Below are 23,940 nucleotides of genomic sequence, written 5' to 3'. Positions count from 1 at the left end.
AACTTGGTAAAACTCTGTCTCTACTAAAAATACAAAAATTAGCTGGGTGTGGTGGCAGGTGCCTGTAATTCTGCTACTTGGGAGGCTGAGGTGGGAAGATTGCTTGAACCTGGGAGGCAGAGGTTGCTGAGATCATGCCATTGCACTCCAGCCTGGGCGACAGAGTGAGACTGCCTCAAAACAAAAAACAAACAAACAAAAAACCTTGTTGAGACTGGGCATGGTGGCTCATGTGTATAATCCTGGCACTTTGGGAGGCTGAGGTGGGAGGATCACTTGAGCCCAGGAGTTTGAGACCAGCCTGGGCACACATAGTGAGACCCCATCTCTATTTTTTAAAAAATAAAAATAAATCTTAAAAAAGAAAAAAATACTTGAGATACTATCTAAGCTTTAAAGAAAGGTTACTGATAAAAAGTTTTAAAGATAGTACACAATTTTTTCCTCTTTTAGAAATACTGTTTCATTGTTGCTTTATTCAGTTGGTTGTTTTATATGTACATATATATTATAATTAATTAATTAATTTTTGAGATGGGACCCCCTCTGTCACCAAGGCTGGAGTGCAGTGGCATGATCATGGCTCAATGCCGCCTCGACCTCCCTAGGCTCAGGTGATCCTCCCACCTCAGCCTCCCATCTCAGCCTCCCAGGTAGCTGGGACTACAGGCACGTGCCACCACATCCAGCTAGCTTTTGTACTTTCTATAGAGATGGGGTTTTGCCATGTCGTCCAGGTTGGTATTGAAATTCTGGGCTCCAGCTATCCGCTTGTTTCAGCCCCCCAAAGTGCTAGGATTATTGGCATAAGCCACCATGCCCGGCCTGTTGTTACATTTTTTGAAGAAGACTTCCCTTTTATAGACCTTACTAACAGTGAAAAAGCTGTCACAAAGCTGGACTTCTTATCTAAATTATGAAATGAGTTTGGGTTGATAGTTAAGGGTTTTACAAACAAGTCCAACTCGTCATTTGACAGTGAGGATGTAGAGACATTGGAGTGCAGGTCTCCTCCAGGTGCCTTGTATAATGTGCTGCCTTCGTCACTGTTTGCTTAACTAAGTAAAGATGGTTAAGAAAATTATCACTGAATTTAGCTATCCCTGTGTTTAACGAGAGTGCTGTTTAATTGTCCAAGGCTGAAATCTTGAGTTCAAATCTATATCTTCTTCAGTGGGATCACTTAATCAAACTAAGCATCTATATGTACAAGAGCATTGTTGACTTTAGAGAACTGAAGACAATGTTTCTTATTACTGGAGAGTGCTGGACCAGAGATTACCAAACCTGAGTTCTAGTCTCAGTCCTTCTCAGTAACTTTAGTCAAGAAAAACAAATTTAGTATCTGTGAGTCTGTAGTCACCATTTATAAGATGAGGATGACAATATGACATCCAAGGCTCCTGCCAGGACTTTAGTTAGAGGATCTATGAAACCCTAAGGTAGAGAACAGGGTGGGTATGGGAGAGATGGTGTTTTTTGTTTCCTGAGGGCTTTAGATTAATCAGCTACTTTTATCATGTTATTCCCCTATCTGGAAATTTTTCTGTTTGCCTCTATTCCTATCCTAAAGCTATCCTTATCTATCCTGTAAGCCATAAGTTACATTTCACTTCCTCTGTGAAGTCACTGTAACACATACTGTTTCTCCTTTTCTGAACTCATTTATTGCCCTTACAGCTCACTCGTCCATTAGTCATGGTACATTGCTGTGGAGTATGTCTTCCTTTTACACCTCATTTCTAGTCGGCAGGTTAATGTAGAAGAAAAAGTATAGGCTGTGAAGATAAATAGATTGATCTATGTGATCTTAGGCTGGCCACTTAAAAAATATATATATATTTAATTTTTAAAATATGTAGTACATTTTTGAGTAGGTTAATTTTTTTAAAAAAGTTAATACAAAGAAGAGGTGCAGTGAAGTCTTTTTCTAACCTTGGTCTCATCAAACTTGTCTTCCCTTCACAGTTACTAGTTTCTTATATATCCTTCCAGAATTTCTTTTCTTCCTCCCTTTTCTTTTATACAAAAGATGGCATACATATTCTTAGGTACCTTGTTTTTTTCACTTAATTTATGTTGGAGATCTTTTCATATCAGTACATAGCAAGCTTTCTCATGGTTTTTATGTTTTATGAATATACCTTAATTTAACCAGTAGTTGGGAATTGTTAACTTGGGTAAAGTTTCAAATGATTTTAAAATTTGAATGACATTTGAACCTGATCTGAGAAATGTGCATTTCATTTCTTTAATACTTGTATTTCCATAGCATTTTACAGTTATTAAGCACTTTATATTCTTGAAATTGATCTTTACTATATAGGATTTACTAGGCTAATATAAATTAAATATCTATTTAAAATTTTGCGACTCTGGTGCAAGATTCTCCAATAAAAGCTCCACCGTACTCTTTTCATGTGCTTTACTGGCAAACACAGGGTTTGCCTGAGAAACACAGCCTGCTTTGTAGTCTTCATTACTGCATTTATAACCATTTGTGAATTTACTTCCTTAACTTACTTCCTTAAAACCAGTAGAGCGTGTAGAAAAGGATCTCCACATAAATGAAGCTTTGAGAAACAAAACAAATTTAGAAAGAAGATATGCAAATTATTTTATAGATTAAAAATTTTTAATCTTAAAAAAACTCCTAACTGAAATATGTGTATGCAGAAAAAGGGACTCGCTTAATGCAAATGCAAGTATTTATTGAGATGAATGTGGCTCCTTAAGGTTAAATGTTTAGGGCTGAGAAAAATAAGGAATGTTTTTACCTGGGGTTCAACTAGGAAGATTCTCTGTTGAAGAAAGTACAGCCTTAGCTATGTAATTTGACCTGTTCAGAAAGCACAAATGAAACGGAAGGGATTTAAGTTCTATCTTAAAATTTTCATTTAATGTAAAACAAGATTAATACTAAGGTAGCCCAGACTGCTAATTTAACTACTGTACCTGGACTTTGAAGTGTGAACGGTAGCCCTTTATATGTATTTATGCTATGGTAGCCCTTTATATGTATTTATGCTATGGAATGCAAGTTTTCTGTAAAATATTTTTAACCAGGTTGGCGACTCCTATGTTTGCTATTTAATTTTTTCCTATTTCTAATCCAGGCCCTTGATTTCTTTCTCTTTTTATATTTATATTCTTTTATACTCATGCTGAAATTTAGCCTAGTCATAGAATTTTAGAAATGTTTAGATACTTAGAGATTCCTGATTAATATTTGGTATATTAATTTGGCCCTTTCTATTGAATAAATGAGAAAACTAAAGCTGGAGAGGTTGTGACTTGCCCAGGTCAGCCTCCTTGTCCAGAACCCCTGGCTTCAGCCTCCCAATACCAGGTTCTTTCTCTGAACAGCTCTAATTGGCTGACTCTGCTCTACTTGGTGAAAAGTTTAATTTTGAACACATTCTCTTACACTTCTCCCCCCACGCCCCCTTTTCTTTCTGATGTGGACAAATTAGTAAAAGACCACAGGGGTATTGTATTCACAGATCTTGCATGGAGCCTGCCTCATAGTAGGCATGTAATAGAGACTAGTTCTAAGTGAACCAAACCTGGGAAGGAATGAGAAAGAATAACAGGTGACAAGTAGGGGCTGGCAGCTGAGCAGCCCTCACCCTGTTTTTGCTAGTTTATTTTCCATCCTTCTCTACCCAGGACAGGGAGCAGCATGTTGTATTCATGGTGAAGGTGTCATGTGCTGGTTAGTGGGAGTCTTTAAACGATTTTCTTTTCCCTTGCAGGTCCTTTCCCATAACCTGTGCACGGTGCTGAAGGTTCCTCATGACCCGGTTGCCCTTGAAGAGCACTTCAGGGATGATGATGAGGGTCCAGTGTCCAACCAGGGCTACATGCCTTATTTAAACAGGTTCATTTTGGAAAAGGTATGATTCTGACCTTTTTTTGGGTGCAGCATTGTTTGGTTTGCATGTTTCAAGTGGGCCCAAAAGCCCCCTGTTGGTGAGTTCACTAAGGAGTTGAGGTACAAAGAATCACTAGATAAACCAGAAAGGAAGAAAGAATGAGAAACTGACAGTGCTTCCTATTCTTCCCTCTCCTCCACTGTCTTCTAAACCTTGGTTTGATGTTTTTCCAACTTGGTTCATTCTTTGAAATTAAGAACTGTGTTTTGTGTTAATCTGTACCTGTTCTCTCTCAGGGTGCTTTAAAAAATTCAAGTCTAATATCCAGAATTTGCAAGGAACTTAAACAAATTTACAAGAAAAAACCCCATCAAAAAGTGGGCAAAGGATATGAACAGACACTTCTCAAAAGAAGACATTTACACGGCCAACAAACATATGAAAAAGCTCAACATCACTGATCATCAGAGAAATACAAATCAAAACCACAATGAGATACCATCTCACGCCAGTCAGAATGGTGATTATTAGAAAGCCAGGAAACAATAGATGCTGGCGAGGCTGTGGAGAAATAGGAATGCTTTTACACTGTTGGTGGAAATGTAGATTAGTTCAACCATTGTGGAAGGCAATGTGGCAATTCCTCAAGGATCTAGAACCAGAAATACCATTTGACCCAGCAATCGCATTACTGGATATATACCCAAAGGAATAGAAATCATTCTACTATAGGCCGGGCGTGGTGGCTCACGCTTGTAATCCCAGCACTTTGGGAGGCCGAGGCGGGCGGATCACGAGGTCAGGAGATCGAGACCACGGTGAAACCCCGTCTCTACTAAAAATACAAAAAAATTAGCCAGGCGTGGTGGCGGGCGCCTGTAGTCCCAGCTACTTGGAGAGGCTGAGGCAGGAGAATGGCGTGAACCCGGGAGGCGGAGCTTGCAGTGAGCCAAGGTTGCGCCACTGCACTCCAGCCTGGGCGACAGAGCGAGACTCCGTCTCAAAACAAAAGCATAAATAGAAATATGAAATCATTCTACTATAAAGATACATGCATGCCTGGGCAGGGTGGCTCACACCTGTAATCCCAGCACTTTGGGAGGCCGAGGCGGGCGGATCACCTGAGGTCAGGAGTTCAAGACCAACCTGACCAATATGATGAAACCCCATCTCTGTTAAAAACACAAAAATTACCCAGGTGTAGTGGCATGCTCCTGTAATCCCAGCTACTCAGGAGGCTGAGACAGGAGAATCGCTTGAACCCGGGAAGTGGAGGTTGCCGTGAGTCGAGATCACGCCATTGCATTCCAGCCTGGGCAACAAGAGCGAAACTCCGTCTCAGAAAAAAAAAAAGATACGTGCACACGTATGTTTATTGCAGCACTATTTACAATAGCAAAGACATGGAACCAACCCAAATGCCCATCAGTGATAGCCTGGATAAAGAAAATGTGGTACATATACGCCATGGAATACTATGCTGCCCTAAAAAAGAGTGAGATCATGTCCTTTGCAGGGACATGGATGAAGCTGGAAGCCATCATCCTCAGCAAACTAACACAGTAGCAGAAAACCAAACACCCTGTGTTCTCACTCATAAGTGGGAGTTGAACAATGAGAACACATGAACACAGAGAGGGGAACAACAGACACCAGGATCTGTTGGGGGTTGGGGGACGAGGGGAGGGAACTTAGAGGATAGGTCAATAGGTGCAGCAAGCCACCATGGCACACATATACCTATGTAACAAACCTGCACGTACTGCACAGGTATCCGTTTTTTTGTTTTTGTTTTTTTTAAGAAGAAAAAAAATCTGGTTTCATAAGTACTGGCAATAGTTGTTTTTTTTGAGGGGTCTCACCCTGTCACCCAGGCTGGAGTTCACTGGCACGATCTCAGCTCACTGTAGCCTCTGACCTCCTTGGGCTCAGGTGACCCTCCTACCTCAGATTCCTGTTATTGGGACTACAGACATACACCACCACACCTGGCTCACTTTTGTATTTTTGTGTAGAGACAGGGCTTTGCCATGTTGCCCAGGCTGGGGCAATGGTTGTTAAAGCATGGAAGTGGTGGAGTAATGTGTGAATACTAAAAGCGATAATTATCTTTACTGTATAGATATTATACAGCCAACTCTTATACCAGACTTTTCAGGGTACCACTTAGATGCTTCCTCTGGGATATGTTCTGAGTAAAGATGCTTTAAAAAACCTCTGAGGTGCTTGGAAGCCAAATATCACCTATTAGTGTTTGGGGCCATGTTCAGTTTTTCCCTTGGGTTGGATAATTACAAATTGACACACTAAAGTTTTCAATTTAATGCAAGAAAAGATGGTACATTTAAATAATTTTTAAAATTGGTGATGAAAAAGTTACAAAAGGTAGTACATAAGCAATTAATACAGAAATATGTGAAATAAAAAGTGAACGTTGCTTTAATTTTTTGTAGTCTGATTTTCCTGGAGTAACCAGTATTAATAATTTAGAGAATATCTTTGTAGACTTTCAAAAATTACATGAAAACATACACATGCACACACACACACACACACATACACATGTACACACACCCTCAAATCAATATATGGTATTTTGTTTCAACATGATTAGGATCATATTATACATACAGCTCTGCAACTTAAAAAAAAAGGTTTTTTTATGTGACTGGTAGGATATAAGCAACTTATTTTTTTAATTGAACAATATATTAGTGTCATCTTTCCATATCATGTACATTTAGTTAAGATATGAAAGTAAGCATTTATTTATATCAAAAGTTTGTGAATTCCTCCTTTTGCCTATTTATAACACCAAGCATGAAATGTCTTTGTATACTTCTAAGTTTTAAATTGTTACTATTTTTTTATTTTTATTTTTATTTTTGAGATGGAGTCTTGCTCTGTCGCCCAGGCTGGAGTGCAGTCGCGCGATCTCGGCTCACTGCAAGCTCTGCCTCCCGAGTTCACGCCATTCTCCTGCCTCAGCCTCCGAAGTAGCTGGGACTACAGGTGCCCACCACCGCGCCTGGCTAATTTTTTGTATTTTTAGTAGAGACAGGGTTTCACTGTGGTCTTGATCTCTTGACCTCGTGATCTACCTGCCTCGGCCTCCCAAAGTGCTGGGATTACAGGCGTAAGCCACCGCGCCTGGCCAATTCTTACTATTTTTATCATTTTTTGCTTAGACCATTCTCCATAACAAGTATATTTCAATAATGCCTTTCAAAAAATGATAATGATAATACTTTCGAATTAAAAGTAAAATACTTGCACCTGGGCACAGTGGCTTATGTCTGGAATACCAGCATTTTGGGATGCTGAGGTGGGAGGATTGTTTGAGGTCAGGAGTTCAAGACTAGCCTGAGCAACATAGTGAGACCTTGTCTCAAAAAATATATAATTAAAACATTAAAAAAATTTTCAAAACTCAATTTTTGCATCAAATCTAAATACACAACTATATACATGTTTTTCTGTGGCTTCAGATTTTTATTATTATTTATATGTATATTTTTAAAAATAGTTTAATGTCTTTTTACAATAGTAAAGTATAGTAATTAGCATTTATAATAATAATTTAATAGTTTGGAAAATGCCAAAATGTTGGTCAGGATTCTTTTTTTTTTTTTTTTGAGATTCTTTTTTTTTTTTTTTTTTATTCTTGCTTCCCCAGCTGGAGTGCAATGCCACGATCTCAGCTTACTGCAACCTCTGTCTCCCAGGCTCAAGCGATTCTCCTGGCTTATCCTGCTGAGTAGCTGGGATTACAGGCACATACCACCACACCCAGCTATTTTTTGTATTTTTAGTAGAGACAGGGTTTCACCATGTTGACCAGATTGGTCTTGAACTCTTGACCTCAGGTGATCCTCCCACCTCAGCCTCCCAAAATGCTGGGATTACAGGCATGAGCCACTGTGCCCAGCCAGGATTCTTTTTAGAAACCACGAGAAATATTTTTCAAGAATTTTGCAGCAAAGATTCTAAAAATTGCAATGTTCATCTGTGTGATAATCTTTGTATCTATATCTGTTATTCCATATCAGCCTCACAATACAATTTCCTGATCTTTCTTTGTGTTTATGCACGCCTGTGTATATGTGTGTGTGTATTTCATGTGTTACACATGTTTTTTGGTTTTTTGAGATTGTGTCTTGCTCTGTTGCGTAGGCTGGAGCGCAGTAATGCTGTCATAGCTCCCTGCAACCTTGAACTCCTATGCTAAATAAAGTAGTCCTCTTGCCTCAGCCTCTTGAGTAGTAAGGACTATAGCTGTGTGCCACCACACCTGGCTAAGTTTTAACATTTTTTATAGAGACGGGATCTCACTATGTTGCCCAGACTGGTCTTGAACTCCTGCCCTCATGCAATCCTCCCACCTGGGCTTACCACAGTACTGGGATTACAGATGTGAGCCACCATGCCTGGCCAATACACGTTTTTTTTTTTTTTTTTTTTTTTTTTTTTGAGACCAGGTCTCGCTCTGCCACCCAGGCTGGAGTACAGTGGCATGATCTCAGCTCACTGCATCCTCCGCCTCCTGGGTTCAAGCAATTTTCTTGCCCCAGCCTCCCCAGTAGATGGGATTATAGTTGCGTGCCACCACGCCTGGCTAATTTTTGCATTTTTTGTAGAGATAGGGTTTTACCATGTTGGCCAGGCTGGTCTTAAACTCCTGACCTCAGGTGATCTGCCCACATTGGCCTCCCAAAGTTCTGGGATTACAGGCCTGAGCTACTGTGCCTGCTCTGGGTTCTTTTTTTTTTTTTTTTTTTGAGACAGAGTCTCTCTTTGTCCCCCAGGCTGCAGTGTGGAGTGCAGTGGCATGATCTCGGCTCACTGTGTCCTCTGCCTCCCAGGCTCAAGCCATCCTCCTTCCTCAGCCTCCTGAGTAGCTGGGACTACAGGCATGTGCCACCATACCTGGATAATTTTTGTATTTTTAGTAGAGATGGAGTTTCACCATGTTGGCCAGGCTAGTCTCCAACTCCTGACCTCAGGTAATCTGCCTGCCATAGCATCCCAAAGTGTTGGGATTACAGGTGTGAGCCATTGTGCCCAACCTCAATGCATGTTTTTAAAGAATTTCCTTTGCAGAGATGATAACATTACCCTGATCGTGCTTTTTTCTCTTCTTCGTATTTGTATTTTTAATTGACCAAAAAAATATTTTTATGGGATACAACATGATGCTTTGCAATGTGTATACATTGTGGAATGGTGAAGTGAAACTAGGTAATGTACGTTACTTCACATCCTTATTTGTGGTGAGAATACTTAAAGTCTACTCTCTTAGCAATTTTTAGGTATTTAATACATTGTTATAAACTATAGTTATCATGTGGTACATGATCATGCTTTAATTAGGAAAAAAAGAAGGAAGAAAAACCACATGATAATGAAAGGTAAGATTTAATTAAATTCACAAAAGCAATATATGGTATGATTCTTTTTATATGAAATGTCCAAAATAGGCAAGTAAATAGAGATACAAAGTAGATTAGAGGTTTCTTGGGGTGAGGGGGCGGTAGGAATGGTGAGTGATTACTAATGGTCTTGGGTTTCTTTTTGGAATGATGAAAATATTCTAGAATTAACCAGTGATAAAGCCTTATGAATATATTGAAAACCACTGAATTGTATACTTTAAATGGGTGAATTTTATGGCATGTGAATTATATCTCAATAAAAAAATAATTAAATTGTACCAAACTTGGTGTGTAAAGTCTCAGCACTTTACAGTATAATGCTTTTTTTTTGTTATTGCTGTTCTGTTTATTGCTCAGGTAGCTTATTTGTGTTCTATAGTTTTATTATATGTAAATATGTCTAATATGTCAAATATTTGCTGAGTATATTTCATATATACTTATAATAAAACTATAGAACACAAATACTTGATGACCTGCTGTGTGTATGTGTGTTTAATGATAGACACTGGTTGGGAACAGTGGCTCATGCCTGTAATCCCAGTGCTTTGGGAGGCTGAGGTAGGAGCATCATTTGAGCCCAGGAGTTCAAGACCATCCTGGGTGACATAGTGAGATCATGTCTCTATAAAGAAGCTTAAAAATTAGCCAGGCTTGGTGGTACATGCCTGTAGTCCTAAAACTACTTGAGAGACTGAGGTGGGAGGATTGCTTGAGCCTAGGAGTTTGAGGTTACAGTGAGCTATGATTGTGCCACCGCACTGCAGCCTGGGTGGCACAATCATAGCTATATATATATAGTCTCTAGATATAGACAGTAAATAGAATTCTGTCTGTTATTAAAATATTATAGAACATACTGGGAAATTCTCAGAAATCCGAATTTGTTTTTCTTATTTCAGTGCTAGAATTTGTGTGTGCTGGGCCAGTGGATAGAGAAACATGGTTTAATATCTTGAAGTGCTGTACCCTACTACTGCATTTTGTTCTCCTTGGTGTGACATTCTTTAAACTTACTGAATTTTATTTAGTTTTAAAATGTTCTTTGTTTTAGTATTTCAAGTTTTAAAAGTTTTATAACTGGGGGAGGAAATAATAGTAGTATTTTAAAAGTCCAAAATGAGCCACTAAATTTGGAGAGAAACTTATTCACGGAGGGAATGAGGATATGATGAAACAGTGAGCCCTTGTTTATTATTGCTTAGCCACCTGGAGTGGAATTTTGCCAGTCCTGCAATCCAAGTAAAGCAGGCAAGGTTTCCATGGTTTGAGTTTAAATTGAGCAAAGATTAGTGCCTTATTTGAAACTTGGTTGAAAAAAGAAATGCCAACAGTGACTGAAGAATGTTAACATAAAACTTAGAGATTATAATCAGCTATGCAGAGAAAATATGAAATAGTTATTAAAAAGTTGCAAGGTATGCTGTCATGTATACATACTGTCTCATTTGATCTTCATGTTAATTCTGTGAGGCAGAACTGGAATTATCCCCCATTAACTAAAGAGGAAACAGCTTAAGGTGGCCTAGCTAATAAGTGGTAGGTAGATTTTTGAACCTAAGCCATTTAACTTCACCACCAATGTTTCTTTAACTGTACTATTGAAGGATTAATTACTCCCTTTAGAAATTAATTTTTTTCCAATGTCTAATATTTGGATACATGGGGGAAACATTGGTTGAAGGCAGGGACGGGTAGAGTTGTTTAAAAGCCATTTTGATTACTTCACATTTGCTCAGTTTTCATCCAGTTTTCTTCTGTTCTGTCTCAAGTTGTTTTGAGGTGATTCTCTTGTCTTAATTAGTGTATGGTGTTCCTTAGTATTCATTTTGGTCAGTTTTTTTCAGTTTTTTTCCCAGGTTGTTTTAGGGGTTTTCTGCCTTTGCCTGGGAGAATTATTCTGAGGAGGTTGGTACCAAGAGTTAAATTATATTGAAACTTTCCAAAAAGTAATTTTTATGGTTGGTTTTTATATTTACTTTGTTATTTTACATCGATAGAATTAATTTTCAGCTTTCCTGAGACTTCAAATGATTAACCTGTCTGTTGTTCCTTTACCAAGTATTTTTTCCTTCCAAATGTTAACTTTTTTTTTTTTTTTGAGACAAGTCTTACTCTTGTTCCCCAGGCTGGAGTGCGATGGTGCAATCTTGGCTCACTGCAACCTCGGCCTCCTGAGTTCAAGCGATTCTCCTGCCTCAGCCTCCTGAGTAGCTAGGATTACAGGTGCCTGCCACCACGCCCAGCTACTTTTTGTATTTTTAGTAGAGACGGGGTTTCACCATGTTGGCCAGGCTGGTCTTGAACTCCTGACCTCAGGTGATCCACCTGCCTCGGCCTCCCAAAGTGCTGGGATTATAGGCGTGAGCCACTGTGCCCGGCCCCAAATGTTAAATTTTTAAATTCCTTCTTGGCTGGGCGTGTTAGGTTATGCCTGTAATCTCAGCACTTTGGGAGGCTGAGGCAGGAGGATTACCTGAGCCTGGGAGTTCTAGAGCAGCCTGGGCAACAAAGTAAGACCTTGTCTGTTAAAAAAAAAAAAAAAATCCTTGTTTAGTAAAGGAATGGAATTCTTTAAACGTCTAGGAAGAAACTTTTGTGGGCTCTTTTTTTTTTTGGCAGAGACATTATTGCTGGATTATCTGACAGTGAATAATTGAAGAAAGTGGTATATTACTACCTTCTAGTTAGTACCAATAAAGTATATAAAAAACTAGTTTTGCTTCAGCATATTTTTAAGGCAGTCTAATTCTTCCATGAGATTTAATGGCTGATTAGGCTTGCTAGTCCAAATCTTGTCAGTTCTTTTCCCTGATTCTCATATTAAGGCTTGGTTTGGGCTATATGATTAAAATCATTAATCCATTGGCAGTATGCCAAGTTCCAATTGGGGAATCTGGTGCTTTCCAACAGAAGTCTTTTTGTATTTGTTTTTTTGGAAACATACACAAAAGAAAAACACAGAAACTTTTCAGTTTGGTATGTGTCTCCTCTAGAGCCTAGCAGCCTCTGCATTCTGTTTTTCTAGTCTAACATTTATGCTTTTTCCCCTTGGTGTACTTTCTTTTTGTTCATATGTCACTTACAATTCTTTTATAAAGTGTAGTCTCAAGTTTCTTCTGTTAATGAAATGACTCCCATCAGTTCTCAAAGCACTTCAAATGTGTGCCTAACAACATCATTTAGTAGGAAGTGGTACTGTTTTTAAACACCCAAACCTGTGCTTTCGTGTGGTTCTTTTTTATTGCTCTTTAGCCTGTGTTATTTTTTCATTCGTTGTTGTTTGAAAGTTACATAGTGTGGGTTTTGTTTTGTTTTGTTTTTTTGTTTTCTGAGATAAGGTCTTGCTCTGTTGCCCAGGCTGGAGTGCAGTGACATGATCATGGCTCACTGCAACCTTGCCCTGCTGGTCTCAAGAGATCCTCCCACCTTAGCCTTCCAAATAGCTTGGGGAGTAGCTGGAATTACATGTGTGTACCACCATGCCTGGCTAATTTGTAACTTTTTTTTTGCAGAGGTCTCACTGTGTTGTCCAGGCTGGTCTTGAACTCCTGGGCTCAAGTGATTCTCTTGCCTTGTCCTGCCAAAGTGCTGGGATTATAGGTGTGAGCCACTGCACCTGACTGAAAGTTACATAGTTTTAATTTGGTGCAATGACCAAGTTGGACTCTACATTTTCATTGTATTTGTGAAACTATAGAGGACTGTAAACTTTTGAGTAAATAAAGGGGTTTCATGCTGAGAAACATGAATGACTTTATACTGATGAATACTTTGGCCAGCAATATGAGTCATGTACTGTAAAGACATATTGTTTTTTAAAGTAGCAGTTTTATTGAGATATAAATTACATACCATACAATTAGTCTATTTAACATCTACCATTTAGTGGTTTTTTTGTTCATTCACTACAACCATTACCACAATTGATTTTAGAATATTTTCATCTCACTGCTGCCCCCAAAATCTCATACCCATTTAGCAATCACTCCCTCTCCCCTATAGCTCTAGGCAAGTGCAAATCTACTTTCTGTCTATATGTACTTGCCTATTCTGGACATATAATATTAATGGAATGATACAATAGCCAGCCTTTTGTATCTGGCTTCTTTCACTTAGCATAATGTTTTCAAGGTTCATCCACGTTGTATCCTATAACAATACTTCATTCCTTTTTATGGCTGAATAACATTCCGTTATGGATCTACCATGTTTTGTTTACATATTCCGTTCATCAGTTGTTGGACATGTGGGTTGTTCACTTTAGTGCAACCACGTTGGCCTTCTCTCTGTTCCTCAGATTACCAAGACCCTTCCTGCCTCAGAGCCTTCAGACATGCTGCTTCCTGTGCTGTAAGGCCAACTCCGCCCATCAAATGCAGCGAATTTTTGTTGATCCTTTAGCTCTGGACTTGATTGTCACTTCCTCAGGGAGGTTTCTTCTGGTAGAACCCACCCTTCCCAGAGCTAACCAGCTCTTCTATAATGTGTTTCCCCCAGCAGCCTGTGCTTTTCCTCTATAGCACTTACTAGTGGCTGGGTTGTTGCTGTATTGTTTGGTATCTGATTCCCTCTCCAGAGTGTGAGTTCTGTGACGGCAAGGACTGGTTCACTGTTATCCAGCTCTTAGCATAGTAACTGGTACCTGGTAAACACTCACAATGATTTGAATGAATGAATGAGCAAATTAATACTGCAAACCAGGCAGAGGGGTACAAAGCTGAATAAGGTATGGCCTTTGATTTCAAAGAATTAATGATTTCATGTGAGTTGTAATAAAATATAGAACTAGGACTCAGGAAAGAGTTTGAGGTTAGAAATGTATATGTAGTTATATGAGAAGAGCCTACCATTTTACTTTCTCCTTCTTGGCTCTTGCTCTGGTTTAAATGGTTTTATGAAGCTATAAAACCATTGAGATATAATTCACATAACATAAAACCTACCATTTTAAAGTGTACAGTAAAATAGTTGTGAATGTATTTACTGTGTTGTGTGGCCATCATCCCTATCCAAATGCTGGATTTCTGAGAATTTCCCAGTATGTTCTATAATATTTTAATAACAGACACAATTCTGTTTACTGTCTATATAGAGAGAGACCATATATATATTTATGGCCTTACTGTGTATATATATATATGGCCTCACTGTGCAAACACACTGGTCAATTTATCCAGCATCCAATGCTTTGGAGTTGCTACCTGCTTCAGATGCTTCTTGGGACCACAAGCCATGGCTGCATTAGGCAAGGAAAAAGGACCTCCATCTTCCCTCTTTTTTTTTTTTAATTTTAATTTAATTTTATTTTTTTGAGACACTCTTTCTGTGTCACCCAGGCTGGAGTGCAATGGTATAATCTCGGCTCACTGCAACCTCTGCCTCCCGGGTTCAAGTGGTTCTCATGCCTCAGCCTCCCGAGTAGCTGAGATTACAGGTGCAAGCTACCGTGCCTGGATAATTTGTATTTTTAGTAGAGGCTGGGTTTCACTGTGTTGGCCAGGCTGGTCTCGAACTCCTGGCCTCAATTCATCTGCCTGCCTTGGACTCCCAAAGCACTGAGATTGCAGGCGTGAACCACTGTGCCCTGCTAGAGTTCCCTGTATTCTCCTTTATTGGAGCATTTGCACATAACTGTTAGTCTGTCTTCCTCCTTGCACTTAGAAGCTCCTTAGAGACTACGTATGACTTATTTTATGTGGGACTCCTCCCATACCAGATGCTGACTGACCTGTAGTAGACAGGTAACAAATATTTGCATATCCACAGATACACAGTAAAAGACAGGATCTAGAATAAGAGTCTTGAGCTGCAGTTCAGCTCAAAGACATATTGATGCAGACATTGCTACACTTTATACAAACAGCAAAGATGATCTGTTCTTTCCCCTTTGTACACAAATGGTTGATCTGTATACACTTGATGATCTGTATGCACTGGTGATATGTATATACTTGGTGATCTGTATACACTTGGTGATCTGTATACACTGGTGATCTGTGTACACTTGGTGATCTGTATACATTGATCAGCGCTTGTTTTTTTTCCCCCCATTTTGTCTTTTTGTTTATTTTATAATATGATATATACAAAAGAATATTTGTAGGATATATGAAAATTATAAAGCATAATAAAATGAACATCTGTGACCCTACCACTCATCTTGGGAAACACATCACTCACTAATGTTGTTGCCTCAACCTCTTTGCTCTTCTCTTTTGTCATTTCCCTGCCTCCTCCCAAGAGGAAGCCACCATCCTGAATTTTATGTGCATTTTCCTCTCACATTAGAAAAAAGTTTTGTCATATATGTATATCTTAAGGTATGATTAATTTTTACTCTGGAGACATAAAAATAGGATCATGCTCTATATGGTCTTTTGTGACTTGCATTTTTTCACTGGACATTGTATAATTCTTTGTGTTGTGTACCTTTATGTCGTATCTTGGTGATTAGTTCACATTAGCACATAAAGAACTCGTTTTTTTTTTCTTGTTACAGCTGTGTATATGGTCATTACATCATATAATTTAATAATAAATACTTTGCAGCATTTTTTTTCCTTTTTTTTCTTTATTTTTAGCTATCTCCTACAGGAAGGAAGCATTTTTTTTCTTTAGCAAGATTCTTTCACATATCTTATTCATAGAACCTTGAAAACCATTCAGTATAGTGTATGGTATATGAAATTCTGGAAACCTAAGATTGAATTTCTTTATTTTGTTTGACATTATACCTTGTGTGAAAACACTTGAATACTAATGCTTTATGCACTATTTTCTATGAAAACTATCGATTTTATACCTAAAAAAAACTGGTACATATGTAATGTAAATTTATCCTCTTAACAGTTTTAAGGGTATAGTACAGTATTTTTAATTGTATGCACATTATTGTACAACAGAACTTTGGAACTTTTTTATCTTGCATAACTGAAACTCTACACCTTTTGAACAACACCTCTTTTCCTTTTCCCCCTGGCCCTGGCAATCACCATTCTACTATCTTTTTAAAGTGTGTTTGATTACTTTAGATACCTTCTATTATAAGTAGAATCATGCTGTATTTGTCTTTTTTTGATTGGCTTTTTCACTTAACATAGTGTCCTCAGGGTTCTTCCCTATTGTCACCTGTGACAGCATTTCCTTCTTTTTTTAAGGCTGAATAATACTCCATTGTATGTATATAACACACCATTTTCTTTTTCTTTCTTTCTTTTTTTTTTTTTGAGACAGAGTGTCACCCTGTCGCTCAGGCTGGAGTGTAGTGGTGCGATCTTGGCTGTAGCCTCCACCTCCGGTGTTCAAGTGACTCTCCTGCCTCAGCCTCCTTAGTAGCTGGGATTACAGGTGCCTGCCACCATGCCCGGCTAATTTTTGTATTTTTTGTAGAGACGAGGTTTCACCATGTTGGCCAGGCTGGTCTCGAACTCCTGACTTCAAGAGATCCACCTGCCTTGGCCTCCCAAAGTGTTGGGATTACAGGCGTGAGCCACTGTGCCTGGCCCTTGTTTTCTTTTAAAAAATTAAAAACAAAAATTTTTTAACTTTAATAGTTTTAGGGGAACAGGTGTTTTTTTTGTTATATAGATAAGCTATTTAGTGGTAACTTCTGAGATTTTGGTGCACCTGTCACCCAAGAAGTGTACACTGCACCCAATGTATATCACATTTTCTTTATCCATTCATCCTTGGATGGACATTTAGGTTGCTTCCACATCTTGGCTATTGTGAATTATGCTGTAGTGGGTATAGGTGTGCAAATGTCTCATTAAGGTCATGTTTGCAGTTCTTTTGGATATATACCCAGAAGTGGGATTGCGAGATCATATGGTAGTTCTATTTTTAACTTTTTGAGGAACTTCCACACTGTTTTCCATAGCAGCTGCACCATTTTACAGTCCCACTAACAGTGTGCTAGGGTTCGAATTTCTCCACATCCTAACAATAACACTTGTTATTTTCTGGTTTTTTTGATAGCGACCATTCTAACAGGTGTGAGGTGATATCACATTGTGTTTTGATTTGCATTTCCCCGATCATAAGTGATGTTTAGCATCTTCTCATATGCTTGTTGGCCGTTTGTATATCTTATTTGGAGACATGTCGAATAATTCCTTTGCCCATTTTAAAATTTGCTTATTTGTTTTTCTGTTATTGAATTGTAGGAGTTCTTTATGTATTCTGTTCTAAAATCCTTGAACTGTTTTCCTACAGTCTATTTCTTAAAATTATGAAGCCCTTTGTGATTTGGTCTTATGTTTGCTTTTCCAGCTGTATATCTAGCCACTTCCCCTCAGGAACCCTATGATTCACCACATAATCCACATAGAATCACTTCTTGTTCTCAGAGCAAGGCTATCTGCTTTTGTGCACATGTCATTTCCCCTGTGTGGCATATCTTCCACTTAGTGTTTTGTGGGATGTGGATAGAGTTGGTGGTGGTGGCCTTGGAAATGTTCTGCATAGATGGCATTCATCCCATAGATGGCCTCCACCTACTGAGTTCTACAAGCGGTTTGGTATGGTGGGAAGAGCTAGCATTTGAGACAGAGTTGCGTTCTGTCACCCAGATTAGAGTGTGGATTTGTACAGCGGCATGATCACAGCTCACTACAGCCGTGAATTTCTGGGCTCAAACAAGCCTCCCACCTCAGCCTCCTGACAAGCTAGAACTATAGGCACAAACCACCATACCCTACTAATTAAAAAATGTTTTTCTTTAGAGACAGGGGTCTCACTATGTTGCCCAGGCTGGATTTTTTTTTTTTCCCTCAGACAGAGTCTCACTCTGTCGCCCAGGCTGGAGTGCAGCAGCACAGTCTTGCCTTCATTGCAGCCTCCACCTCCCAGGCTCAAGTGATCCTCCTGCCTCAGTCTCCCGAGTAGCTGGGGCTACAGGCACGTGCCAACATGTTTGGCTAATTAAAAATAAATTTTTTTGGTAGAAATAAGATCTCACTATATTGCCCATATTGGTCTCGAGCTCCTGGTCTCAAGCAGTCCTCCCACTTCAGCCTCCCAAAGCATTGGAATTATAGGCGTGAGCCACCACACCTTGCTGAGCTTGAGTTTAAACTTGGTTTTGATATTTACTAGCCATGTGAACTTTGTAAATGTACAGTTGACCCTTGAACCCACACAGTTGAAAATCCAAGTATAACTCTTTTTTTTTGAGACAGAGTCTCTCACTTTGTCACCTAGGCTGGTGTGTAGTGGTGCGATCTCCCCCCAACTTCAGCCTCCCGGGCAGCTAGGACCACAGATGCATGCTACCATGCCTGGCTGATTTTTTGTATTTTTGGTAGAGACAGGGTTTCACCATGTTGCTCAGGCTGATCTCAAACTCCTAAACTCAAGCGATCCACCCGCCTTGGCCTCCCAAAGTGCTGGAATTACAGGCATGAGCCACTGTGCCTGGCCTCCAAGGATAGCTTTTGACTCCCCCAGCACTTAACTCCTAATAGCCTACTGTTAACTGGAAGACTTACCAATAACATAAACAGTTGATTAGCACATATTTTAATGTAAAATGTATTATATGCAGTTATTCTTATGATAAAGTAAGCTAGAGAAAAGAATGTTATTAAGAAGATCATAAGGAAGAGAAAATATATTTACTATTCATTCAGTGGAAGTGGGTCATCGTAAAGGTTTTTATCCTCATTGTCTTCTTGTTGAGTAGGCTGAGGAAGAGGCAGAAGTTGTTGGTCTTGCTGTCTCAGTGGTGGCAAAGGCAGAAGAAAACCCAATCCACATTTAAGTGGACCCTCGAAGTTCAAATCTATGTTGTTCAAGGATGCTCAGTTTTTTGGAACCTGTACTTTCTGATCTGTAAAATAGGGGCAATAATTAACCTTATAGGACTAATAAAAAATTTAAGCGAGAAATGACATATAAAATGCCTAGCATATAGTAAGTCTTCAAGGTGATAGTGATAAGGCAAAAAAGAAAAGCAGCAGCAATTGCTGCTTCTGCTGCTACTGCTGCTTTCCCTCCATGGGATCACTTGTATTTGATGGGGCCGTGGGAAATGGTGTTAGACTGAGGCAGGGTGCTAAAGGCAGAACACAAAGGAGCTCTTTCTACTCCTGGAGGACTGGTTCGCCAACTACAAATTAAAGTTAGAGATCAGGTGAAACTTCTGCCTGCGGACAGCTGGTGACTTCTTTCACATAGTAAACAAAATGCTTTGTTCACATCTTTCTAAAAAGAAATGCTTCGCTGATGTTATTCTGCTGCCCATGCCTGCCTCCTCCAGTACATCTTCCATGTTATTCCAGGATATGGCTTTTTTTTTTTAATTTTCAAAAAAAGATTTTTTTTTTTTTAATTTTCAAAAAAAAATTTTTTTTTTTTTTTTTTTTGAGAAAGTGTCTTGCCCTGTCTGCAAGGCTGGAGTGCAGTGGCATGATCATGGCTCACTGCAGCGTTGACCTCCTGGGTACAAGCAATCCTTCTGCCTCACCTTCCTGAGTAGCTGGGACCGCAGGCATGCACTGTTGTGCTCAGCTAATTTTTAAAATTATTATTTGTAGAGACTGGGTCTCTCTCTGTTGCCCAGGCTGGTCTCAAACTCCTGGGCTCAAGCAGTCTTTATGCTTTGGCCTCCCAAAGTGCTGAGATTACATAGGCATGAGCCACTGTGCCTGGCCTATTTTTTATTTTTATTTTTTTAACATTGTTTATATTAATTTAAAAAATAAATAGAGATGAAGTCTTGCTATATTGCCCAGGCTGGTCTCAAACTCCTAGCCTTAAGCAGTTCTCTTGCATCAGCCTCTCATAGTGCTGGGACTACAGGAGTGAGGCACTGCACTGGTGCAGAATGTGGCTTTTAAAATGAAGAGTATATCTGTTACTACCTTCAACTGTTTCAGTCCAGATAGACTCCTAACTCCTTAACGTGAATGATAAATCTCCTAATGATCTGGTCTTCACCTACCTCACTGGCTTGTCTTTCACTGTGTCCCATGTAGTGGAAATTTGCCTTTTGTGTGTGTGTGTGTGTGTGTGTCTGTCTGTCTGTCTGTGTGTCTGTCTAGCATCTGAACTTTTTTCTTACATTTGGGAAATTCTACAGAGTCTTGGTGGGGAACAGGACCTGTCTCACACCTCAAAATCTGGAAAGTTCAGGTACTCATTTTTCCCTGTTCCTTGGCAGCTAGAGCACAGGAATGTGATCCAGGCTCAGCCAATAGAACTTTGAATCTGCAGTGAATGACGCAGAAGATCATGGACAGGGGCAGTGGTAGCAGTGGTAATAGTGAGGGTGCTCTCATGTTATACAGGCAGTGGTGTCTCCACCAGACTGTTCCCGTGAGTGGTTCAGCCGCAGTTCTGGCTGCCTACTCTACCTTGGTACCAGCCTAATTTCAGAGCCTAGATCTTTCTAGCCCTTGCATTAGATCTGTGAGGTTACCCATTGTTTTTCCAATAAATTCCTTTTGTTTTTGAAGGAACCCAAGGTGGTTTCTGTTACTTGCACTTATGAAGAGTCTTAGTTATACCACCCTCCAGCACCAGGTGCCCCATTCACATTAAATACTCACAGTTCTTCCAAACTGACTATGCTTGCCTCCACTTCGGGGCTTTCTCACATTCTCTTCTACCGGGAATACCCTTTATCCCATTCTTGATCTGTTTGACTCTTGATGCTGCTTGAGAACTCAGCTCTGTTGTCCTGTCACTCTTTCTGCAAATCTTTCCCCAGATGTCAAGACTGTGTTAGCTCCTCAGTGCTCCTGCAAAATCCTCTGCTTATCTCTATTACAGTACTTGTCACACTCTGCTGTAATTGTCTTTACATTCCTTGGGAACATAGGCCAGTATTATGTTGAGTATCTTTGTACTGTCTTTGGCAAATAATAATTATGATCTAAATTTTATTTGTCAAATGAGTGAACAATTCTATTGAATTATACACTGTTAAATTATACACAGTTATATTAAAATTTATTTGCATATCTGTTTTCCCTAATAAACTGTGAACATTTTAAGAGCACAGACCTAGTTCTTCATCTTTATATCCTTAGTTTACAGGATATAAAAGTGCCTCCCAGGCCGGGCACGGTGGCTCACGCTTGTAATCCCAGCACTTTGGGAGGCCGAGGCGGGCGGATCACGAGGTCAGGAGATCGAGACCATGGTGAAACCCCATCTCTACTAAAAATACAAAAAATTAGCCGGGCGCGGTGGCGGGCGCCAGTAGTCCCAGCTACTCGGAGAGGCTGAGGCAGGAGAATGGCGTGAACCCGGGAGGCGGAGCTTGCAGTGAGCCGAGATTGCGCCACTGCACTCCAGCCTGGGTGACAGAGCAAGACTCCGTCTCAAAAAAAAAAAAAAAAAAAAGTGCCTCCCAGCACTATGGGAGGCTGATGGCAAGCAAAATGCTTAAGGCTAGGAGTTTGAGACCAGCCTGGGTAATATAGCAAGACCTCATCTCTATTTATTTTTTAAATTAATATAAACAATGTTAAAAAAATAAAAATAAAAAATAGGCCAGGCACAGTGGCTCATGCCTATGTAATCTCAGTACTTGGCTCGTAGTAGATGCTGAGGGAACACTGGATACGTGAACAAATGAAGGAATGGCAGGATTGTTGTTTTAGAATTTCAGTTAAATAGTTTTCCCCAAAAGAAGGTATCTTCTTCCTTTTTTTTTTTTTTTTTTTTTGAGGTGGAGTTTCGCTCTTGTTGCCCAGGCTGGAGTGCAATGGCGCGATCTCAGCTCACTGCAACTTCTGCCTCCCGGGTTCAGGCATGTGCCACCACGCCCAGCTAATTTTTGTATTTTTACTAGAGATGGGGTTTCTCCATGTTTGTCAGGTTGGTCTCAAACTCCTGACCTCAGGTGATCCGCCTACCTCGGCCTCCCAGAGTGCTGGGATTACAGGCATGAGCCACCATGCCCAGCCTCTTCTTTGACCATATATGTAAAGATAAGGTACCTGTACTTGGCTCATACTGAGTAATTGACATTCTCAGTTTCTTCTATGTGCTAGGATTGGTAGCCTGTTTATTAATAGGAAGATAGTGTATACACATGAAACAGTAACTATTTGAGAGGTCAGTGCTAGGATTGGTAGTCTATTTATTAATAGGAAGATAGTGTATACCCATGAAACAGTAACTATTTGAGAGGTCAGTATTTTATGTGCCAAGGGAGTGATATGGACAGATGTTGGTTCAGTGTCATGCTAAATGTAACATCTTAATTGAGCCACTGAAAGTGTAATACCTAAAGCAAATATGTAGGATATGGCTATTGGTTAATTGGATTGATTAAAATGGGAGCCAAAGGAGGCTTTGTCTTTCTATTTTACTTGCCTTACATATAGCTTATATCGGACTGATTTGTTGGAGTTTTTCCTTATTCCTTTTTAGGTCCAAGACGACTTTGACAAGATTGAATTCAATAGGATGTGTTGGACCCTCTGTGTCAAAAAAAACCTCACAAAGAATCCCCTGCTCATTACAGAAGAAGATGCGTTTAAAATATGGGTTATTTTCAACTTTTTATCTGAGGACAAATATCCATTAATTATTGTGTCAGAAGAGGTAAGGTGTGGCTTGGGGAGTTTTTACTTGGTCATTTTAGCATTTAATAGACTTGGCTTGGTACTTTTTCTGTTAATTCAGCATAGATGATATGGAAGGAGATCCTTGACTAGTGTTTTTGGATCAGAGGCAAAGCAGCCTAAATATAGAAAAGCCCCAAATATAGTAATTTGCGGCATGTAATACCCCTGGAGATTTACAGGGAAAGTGGGTCTCTTCTTCTCTAAATGACTATGATGATAAGTGAATCTATCCTCATGTCCAAAGAGTATTCTGTACGAGTCACAACATAATTTTCATACTACTTGCATATTGACAAAACGTAACTGGCTGAGTGCTGGTACATGGGAAACACATAAGATCCAGAATGTTGTTTTCAGGGCTGTTTTGTGTGAGTAAATACTATTCTTGTTTCAAAGTCCAGGGTGATGACTTTCCATACCTTTCAAAGTAAAAGAAACAGAATGCTTGTTTTGTTATTTTCCCTAAGCTTCCAAAGGAAAAAAATAATAGGAGTAAGCCTTCTGTGCTATCTTACTGTCCTAAAAAGTGACACATGTTAATACATGGTTATTACAGTAGAAAATTCAGAAAAGATTAATATACACAATTAAAATCAGCTGTAGTCCCCACACTTAAAAAAAGTCATCTATAATCCCTTAACCTTGGACAAAAGATTTAACCTGCAAGTCTTCATTTTCTCATCTGTGAAATAAAGCCAATTACAATGTTTACTCTAAGGGTTGTGAAATTCTGCATTTAAAGGATTTAGTTTAATGCCTGGCACAGAATATGTACTCAGTAACTCTTAAGACTACTCTTATTACATGCATTTTTGCATACTAGTCTGATTATTTTCTTTGGATAAACTTCCAGCAGTGGAATTCTGAGTCCTAAGAAATGCACACTTTCAGGGTATTAGATGAACAAGGCAAAGTTGCCCTTCAGAAAGGCCGTACCAAGGCATTAAAGGGTGGGAAGGATTTTGACCAATAGTGAAGGCAGAGGAGAATTCTCGATGGAAGTAACAGTAGGCAGTGTTTTATGAGTCAGGAAAGCAAAGGGCATGTTCT

General features: G+C 39.4%; 1 protein-coding gene across 1 annotated transcript in view; it reads left to right on the top strand.

Annotated features, from left to right (window-relative positions):
• Nucleotides 1-23,940, top strand: part of SWAP70 (switching B cell complex subunit SWAP70) — a 91,439-nt gene that overhangs the window by 29,971 nt on the left and 37,528 nt on the right. Inside the window, exons 2-3 of the mRNA XM_032166639.2 lie at nucleotides 3,756-3,896; nucleotides 22,694-22,867. Coding sequence (XP_032022530.1) covers nucleotides 3,756-3,896; nucleotides 22,694-22,867 — 315 coding nt within the window. The remainder of the gene's footprint in view (nucleotides 1-3,755; nucleotides 3,897-22,693; nucleotides 22,868-23,940) is intronic.

The sequence above is a fragment of the Hylobates moloch genome, unplaced genomic scaffold (genome assembly GCF_009828535.3).
Source record: "Hylobates moloch isolate HMO894 unplaced genomic scaffold, HMol_V3 SCAFFOLD_11, whole genome shotgun sequence".
NCBI classification, from domain to species: domain Eukaryota; kingdom Metazoa; phylum Chordata; class Mammalia; order Primates; family Hylobatidae; genus Hylobates; species Hylobates moloch.
Note: the sequence above shows the minus strand (reverse complement) of the source record. Positions and strands in the feature narration are given on the sequence as shown.